Source organism: Triticum aestivum, chromosome 1D (genome assembly GCF_018294505.1).
Source record: "Triticum aestivum cultivar Chinese Spring chromosome 1D, IWGSC CS RefSeq v2.1, whole genome shotgun sequence".
In the NCBI taxonomy this organism is placed as follows: domain Eukaryota; kingdom Viridiplantae; phylum Streptophyta; class Magnoliopsida; order Poales; family Poaceae; genus Triticum; species Triticum aestivum.
The window spans coordinates 40804369-40812897 of record NC_057796.1 but is presented as its reverse complement, the minus strand read 5'-3'; the positions used below and the strand labels follow the sequence as shown (position 1 = coordinate 40812897).

The 8529-nt window shown below is 42.5% G+C and overlaps 1 protein-coding gene across 1 annotated transcript; it reads right to left on the bottom strand.

Moving 5' to 3' along the window:
• Positions 1 to 3116: 3116 nt before the first annotated feature.
• LOC123180154 (uncharacterized) lies at positions 3117 to 4203 on the bottom strand. The gene is made up of 3 exons (XM_044592127.1): positions 3880 to 4203; positions 3731 to 3765; positions 3117 to 3527 (listed from the first exon to the last, which is right to left on the bottom strand). The coding sequence occupies exons 1-3, from the start codon at positions 3950 to 3952 to the stop codon at positions 3384 to 3386; spliced, it is 252 nt and encodes an 83-aa protein (XP_044448062.1). The 5' UTR covers positions 3953 to 4203; the 3' UTR covers positions 3117 to 3383.
• Positions 4204 to 8529: the final 4326 nt, after the last annotated feature.

Here is an 8529-nt window from a genome sequence, read left to right as displayed (position 1 = left end):
GTTACGGTGGTTACTTCAGGATTTTGGTGTTTCTGTCACTACACCGACTATGCTCTTATCTGACAGTACAGGTGCTATTAGCATTGCGCGCGATCCTGTGAAGCATGAGCTCACCAAGCATATTGGTGTTGATGCTTTCTATGTGCGCGTTGCTGTGCAGGATCAGGTTATTGCTCTTCAGTATGTGCCTTCCGAGTTACAGTTGGCAGATTTCCTGACGAAGGCCTAGACTAGAGCACAACATGGCTTTTATCTCTCCAAACTCAGTGTTGTTCATCCACCATGAGTTTGAGGGGGGTGTTAGAGTTATAATATAAGTCATGTACCCCTTTGTATTTATCCCGTTGTATAAGGGGTTTCCTGCATATGTTCCACACCTGTGCATGTATATATATCGGCCTATGGCCTCATGGGAATACAAGTTGCTTATTCCTAACAGAAAGGACACATCAATATACCCTAGACTGTTTGAGGCGATGTAGTTTAGAATCGCTGTTCGCTGAAGGTTGATGATATTACTGGACATTCAGTTATCTGAAGCACAGGACCTACTCTCAACCCATTCTCAAAAAGCATAATCACGGGGACCACATGAACCCTTTGTAAGGATATCTTAATGCTATTTTGAGGGCATTTGAACATAAACAATAAGTAAATGCAATACAGACATGGTGCTTCAAAGTGAGCGTTAACAACAACACTTCAGTATGACGACAAAAGGAGAATTAAAAGGAGGAGTCACGTAATGCTGTATTATTTGCCTTAGACAACATGCAAATCAATGACTGAACTTGTCTACAAAGAATGAAGTTACTGATTAATCCCATGCTTTGCTCCTCATAGCAGCTAGAAATCTAACTTCATCTAACTTCACATTAGGTTTCTAGTGAAGATACCTGGTGTCTGGTCTACCATTCTCATGGAGTTCTTGTTATCTTTATAAAACAACCGCTTGACTGGGCCAGAAGGATTTGGTAGCCATTCTACATTGAAAAGGTCGCATTTTCCTATGCAAGTAGTGCCCACATCAGATTCTAGAAAAGTAGAATACTGCAGGAAATAAGGAATTCAGCTTTAATTTTTTTTGTTCCTTCAGATATCCAAGAGATTTAAAGGTATCATACAATGAAATAGTAGAGGAAATATATAGTAATATATATAACTGCAATACCAGCACCCAATTGATGATGCTGGCAGCATAGTAATGATGCTGGCTTCGCCTTTGCCTAAGACTGATATTTTTCACTTATCAGTGCATAAAATTAGCATTGAATGATTCAGCTAACAACACATTCATCATTAGGTAAACACCTCACACTGGATTGATGCTTTGGCTGATCCAAAAATCCAACAAATGATTTTCCTACAGTAGCTTAAATAATTGGAAGCATCAGAAAAAAATTTTGCTACAACTTCCATATCCTTCATCATGCACCTTGTAGCTTGAACATTTTCAGCCAAGGCTTCAAATGTCTACAAAACTATTTAAGCATAGGTAGTGTGCTATATGACAAAACAATTACCATAGGTAGTGTCCTATAAGACAAAACTATTAGCACAATGTGCACTAAGTGGATATCTCTACCCATGTAGAACCATCTATGTGATCAATCTTACTGAAACTACCAAAAGTATGCAAATGACATCACATTATATTCAGTAAACACCGGAAGATTGGATTCTTAAGTAAACGAATTTTAGGAAATTCATAAGCTCCAAAACACAGCAAATTAGGATCAGTACAGAAATGCTTTGACCTGTAGGACATCCCCTAATTCCCAATGAGAGGTGACAACGAAAATCTAAGCTATGCCAAAAGTACATGGAAGGAAGCTTTTAGATAAACGCTCTTATATTTCTTTACGGAAGGAGTAGTAAACAGGCACCCGAAAGTTTCTGAGATGTGTGCAGACTACAGAATATACAGTGTGCACACATAAAAGCTAATAATTTGATGTTTATTGGAGTAGACATGAAATTTAAATTCTAATAATTGGTCTGAGCTTCTCTACTGAAGAGAGGGAACTCTGCAGAATATACACCGGCGCATATAATTCGTTGGCAAGAGAGTAAAACGCATTCTTGCTCCCGACGCAATAAAATATAGCCACCAATTTCTCGTGGATGCAAGTAGCGAAGCAAGATCATGGCAGATGGATAGAGGAGTGAGTGAGATGCGACACCTGCATGCTGTGGGACTGTATGTTGAGGATGCCCCGCGTCGGACGGCAGTATGATGGAGAGGATCGGCGGCCCCGCCATCGCTGGATGCATAACCCATTCCCTCCTTCCTCGTTGTCACCCAGACCACTACCTCAGCTCCTCCCGTTCCGGCCCCAGATAGCAGCGATGGGAGCGGATCCGGACGCCCTCCTCCCCCTCGCCGGCGGCGGCGTCTCCGTGATGGCAGTTGTAAAAAAAATATCTAAAAAAAAGGTAGGCGATGCACAGGATGGGAGATCTTCCTACCTGTCTGTCTCATTGTCGCCGTCGGACGGCTCCGTCTCCGGCGCCGAGGGCGACCCCTCCCCGTCGCTGATGTCGCCGCCCAGCCGTCGCGTCCCTAGCCCGGATTCCCGACCTCCCACTCCTCATCGTCGTTCGGATCACCACACTGCTCCAGCACGGTCTCGAGCGTCCTCCGCCGCAGCCGCAGCTCCAGGGCCTCCGAGGTCGCCCTTCACCTATTCACCGACGACGTGGAGGCCGTGGGCTCCATCGGGAACCCAGGCGCATGCGATGGGCAGCGGCTGACCGGCTTCACTTCGCGGCTGGGGAGGAGGGGAGAGGGGCAGAGGTTAGTAGGTCTCGCTCACGCTGGTTTTTCTTGCCTGTATTTTTTTTTTTTTTTTGCATGCGGAATCTTGAGGAATCGTGGGGGAGCCTGGGTTCGATCGAAGTTTGGGGGTACGAAGGGACGATTTCACCTACCAACTGCCTAATCAGGAGCAGAGATTAGGAAAGGTAAGAATCGATGCGTTTGAAAAGTTAGGATTTTAAATTGATTTCCATGAAAATGAGGTTTATTGCTTATAACGTGATATCATTACCTTTCCGTTTGTGATGTGTCTGATTAGGAAAGTTTGCAAATGTAAAGTTTTTATTGGGAGGGAAGGTTAGACGAAAATAAACCGTGAATACTATTCAACCAACTCAGACATTAGGAGTAGAGATAACATTCGGCATACAGTACAATCCTTACTCTTATATCAGTTACAAACTTAGGAAACCGGTGCCCGAACCAGTGGTTCGCATACCTTGCAGAAACAACAAGCATAGTACTATACTCATCAATTCTGATCTAGTTATATACGTATATATGTTGTTAATTAGTTTAACCATATATATGACTGTGTGCAGGAGCAGAGCAGCAGTCATGTCCATCAGTGAGGTATAGGCTTGAAGCGAGGCCTGGAGAACGCTGGAGTCGGGTCATAGCGGCCGTAGTCGTTTGTCTTCACCATGAGGTTCCTTGGATGGCTGCCTGGAGCTGTCGTTCCCTCCTTGTGCACAGCGTTGTGATGTTCCTGAATTTGGCGAGATGAGAACAATACAAGACTTTATTTTTTTTTGTGATAAAGATAGCTCCAAATATATAGGAATTTAAACTTCTCAATATGGAACCTCGAATCATACTCAGTTTATATTATCAAACAGATCATTTAGTTCTCAAACAAGTCTACCCTTGTGCAGGGCCTGAATGGATGGATAATCGAGTAGATTGGCATACCTTCTGAATCTTTTCTTCGGCCAGACCCCTGCCTCCTACAAAAGACCACAGCAAAAGATCCACCTTAAAAGTTTAGCTCCAAACAGAAGACAAAATACTTTTTCTAGCACAGCAAAATCAAAAGGGTGGGAAGAGGGGAAACAACCAACCTGCGGCGCAATCCGAAACGACGATGAGCAGTAGAAGAACAAGGGAAGCTCTACCAACTCTACTGGAGCCCATTTTCCTCTTCTTCCTCTCGATCAGCTCCCTCTAACTCTAGTCCTCAGTTCCCTCGAGCGCTGACTGAAGCATTCGAGCAGTACATAACATGGTTTATATAGATAGCTGGCCTGGATATTGGCCTGATCGGCTCGTCCAAAATTCTCCTTAGAATAACGGAAAGCGATCGAGAGGTGGATGGTATAACGGGCGCTTAATTTTGTCTCCATGCCTTTTGAGCGTGCATGCGCAACAGCGCAAGTGCGTGCTAGTGCGCTGGTAATGTCCCAAGGCAATCAAAAGGAAGGAACAGATTAGGCGTTAGTGGAACCATATATTGGTTGTCTACCGCGCTAGAGCGGATGACAAGGAGAACCACTTGGGCTTGGTTGGGAGCACCATGGAAAGTAGAGGCCGGGGTTGCATAAACAAACTGCACTGTGGCTTCCGAGTCAGTGTGCAGAACTGGCGATATATGTCGACCGCACTGTGTTAAGTAGGGGGAAATATCCTGTGCTCCCATTCATCGAGTGATACGGTGCTACAGCACTGCATGGGGCGTTGGATCTATAGGGAATGGACTGGATCAATTCAGTCAACTATTTACACATGCCCCCTTGTAACATTGGCATCTTGCCCCTCAAAAGAAGCATGTGCTCTCTGTTTCTCAAACCAGCATGCATGATGAATTTTTCTAAAGACCAGCATGGACTACCGTACAGTCTGGTAACCTACATGTGGACTGACTGGGTGCTTACAACTAAATATTTAAGTCTCAAAATGCATCAAATATTACAATTAGGAAATATATAGTGGAACAAACATCCCTCCTCGTTTTGCCACATACATCCATGAACATCAAGACCAGGCAACAGTAGATATTAAGTGAAGCAAATAAAATCCTACAAGTAAAACTAACTGTGAGGGTTTTATTCAACTCAAATATAAGGAATAAGACATGGCGAAACAAAGGAGATTCCACGAGACTAGTAACACATTTAGAAAGCATGCATGTTGTTGTCTAGTAAACCAAACAACAGTAGTACAATCATTGAGATTGACAAAACACAATGCAAGCTGGCCAGGAAATTGCACATATATGTAACAACAATTATAGTTATGATGTGCTAAACTCAACAGGGTGTTACTCCTAAACCTAAAAGGCACATATTGCCTGTAGTATTACATTACTCATGTCAACTGCTAGCACACATGATTCCCCTAATGTTCACAGCTAGAACAATAAAAAGATGATCATGTTTCTGCTCCGGAATCTGTAGGCCCGGCCATCTGGTCGTTTTGCATGTCGTGTGAGGGCCAACCCGTACCTGGAGCCAACATATTCCACATTTGAATGTTGTTTTCCCGATGCTGAAAGCATGCACATCATTGACTGGAACATCTGCCTCCCTACAGAGCAATAGTTCCTAGTACTCAGTGGCCCAGCCTTACCACAAGTCTGCTTGCGTTTCTGTTATTCAAACATTAGGGCATCTCTAACATTAAACCATCACTCCTAGATAAGCAATAGTTCTCTTGTTAGGAATCTAAAGAGCGCTGAAAGCGTATTTACCCATAACATTTATAAACAACAAAGAATGCATATCTTGCTACTGAAGAAACTCAATCATGCTAAAAAAAAGCAGTAATACAATTACCTAGCCAGGTCAAATAAAGAGTTTTGAATAAAAAGAGGTTTGAAGTGGTCACATGTTCCCATATTATTTCAAATGCAGAAATGATGTGAGCCAGCAATGCATGGTTCTAGTTGTTCCCATAGATTTTCTGGCAGGAAGCTGATGCACCATAAAACTCAGTTAAACATAAATTATGCTCAGCAGGTCAGTTTATTACACTATGAAGAACTTTTCTAATTCCAGTTGTTGTGAAGTGAGAAAAACTACATAGATTCCTAGTATTCAGTGGCCCAGCCTGACCTACAAGTCTGCTTGCATTTCTGTTATTCAAACAGTAGGGCATCTCCAATAGTAGAATCTAAAAGGAGGCGCTAGGAATTTAATCCTGGCAGATTGGCGGTTATGCTGTCGACCCAGCGTCACGCCTGGCATCGATGCAAAGAAAGGCATCGAGCCCTTGCTCTTTTTTTCACGTACGAGAACCATGGCTTTCTTTCTAATCTATAGTTCCAGCCGTTGTTAGCGCCCGCTGTTACTGTCAGCCGTTGGGGGAGAGAGCGCTAGCTTCGTGGGATTTTTTCTTCCCCCATGATAAGCGCCTAGTTAAGAACTCAGCATTGGAGATGCCCCTTATTGGGCCTCATCTGCTAGAATTTAGTCAATCGCTCAATCTGTAGACATGACTTGGTAAATATCTAAAAGCTCACTTATTTGGATCATATGACCAGCTTGACTAATAACGTTAGGCCGTACATGTGGTTTTCAACTACTATATGTAACAACTAAAAAATACTATAATATGTAAGATACATTATATGACACTCTATAAAAAAGTTATGTATATAATTCAGCTAGAGAGGTTAGGAAAGGAAGCAGCAGCCAACATTTTAGGCACTGCTAGATTTCCTGATTAGCAAGATGCAGTAACCTGAAAAAGAACTTGGTCTGAGTAGGAAGCATTGTTCTAATTCAGCAAAGATTAAAATACTAATGCATATATGTGCTCCAAACTAAGTTTACCATCTGCTAAGATTGCATTGCGGGACATCAATTTATCATAACTACAGCTAACATTAGATGTAGCCGTATTTGCATAATTTTTTCATTTGTTCGCATACAGTTGCAACAATTGGCCTTGAGTTCATAATTTTAGCCACATCGTGGCAGATCTCCAACCATTAAGGGCTACATTGTGTATAGCAATTCACAAGACTATTAGAGGGTGAACTAACAAGGGCTGCCGGCGGCAGCGTGGTATCCCACTCGAGCGACTCGGTTAGGAATCGGCCAAACCACACCGACTCCCGCATCGCGGACATCCAGTCCTAATGGCTCAGATGCGTACTACGAAATCAAAAAAATCAAACACGAGAAAAAGGCACATATGCGTAAAACAAAGGAGGCGCTGCCTCTTACCTGATCTTCGTCGCCTAGGGTCCCCGGCTCCAGCGACGGCGAGGACAGGTCGGTCTCGGGCTCTCGGCTCCCATGAAACTGACCGGATTTGAGCGAAGGAATCGGCAGGCGCGCGAGATCCCTAAGGTTGCGCTGGATTTAGGCTAGCAAAAGTGTATGGGGCATGCCATGGTGGTCAGCGCCGGTACGAGATACGGCCTAAACGGCGGCGGTGCGAATCCTAACGGAAGAAGCGAACAGAGCAGAGGGATATGCACTTCGTCGCTGAATTATCGAATAAACCAGGGTCTTTTGCACACATTGCAATGCCAAATGAGTCTGCTCAATCCTGTACCTCCAGTACAGATCCAACGCCCCACATGGTCTTGTATCACCGTAGCGTCTCATGCACCGTATCACCAGATATCTACCCTGTTAAGTAGATCATATCACCCACGTTGATGCGGTAATTTTGTTAAATGCATAATTGGATGTTAGATAAACAACTAAAATTAATAAAATGAAATGAAAGAGTATTTTCTTGATATACAATTTAAAACATTAAAAATATAAAGCGTATAACAAAAGCATGTATAAAAGAGCAAAGAAATTAGATTACATTTAAAAGTGTCATTCTAAAGAAACGGCTGATGACTTGCATGCATAACTGATGATGTGGCAGTGCTGCATGGATATGCTAATACAAAAAATGTAACTTATAATTTATATGCATGATATGTTGACATGACATGGTTGCATGTCTAGAAAAAATAAGTAGTGGGTTGTGTCATAATTAAATCTAGTGTGATTTAAAACCCATTCAGAATCCACTAGTGCATGTTGCACCATAGAGAATTCTCCTGTGTAGATCAGATGAATGCTAAGCAATCTTATAGTAAATTTAACGGCTATAACAATTTTGATGATGTGGAAGTATGCATGTCAAGATAATTAGAAGTAGTGGAGATCACTCTCTTAGGTATATAGAATTTGCACGTCATTATGTTTTCATCAAGAAGCAAGCAGAAAAAGGCATCCCGCTACTAATAGAGTACGCGCGGAGGAGAGAGGGGGGGGGGGGAGGGGTCTATGTCTCGCTTATAGCCGGACAAATGTCCGCCTTGCCTGCGAGCATGCTACAATGAGCAGGTGGTGGGCTGGTCCAGTAGGCGATGAGGGTTGTCATACTGACGTCATCCTGATGTCACTCAAATTTTTAGTTTTTAAATGCATATATTTCAAAAACATAAACTTACTTTAAAAATCAAAACCATGAATTTGAAAAAATGTTAACAAGTATAAAATTTTTGTTAGGGAAGTTAAAAAAGAGAAGTCCATATTACAACATCGAATACCTTGAAAGTCTAAAATACAATGCTGAACTAGGAAATTGTCTAGTTTATAACCCTGTGCTAGGAAACCATCTGGTCAAAACCAGTCAAATACGATCAAAAACCTAGTCCATAGTCATTATTTGTCCGGTCTTGAAAGTTGAGGGTTGTAAACAAGACGCTTTCATAGTTTAGGGTTGTGTTTTAAACTTTGGTGGTAGTTCGAGGTTGTAAT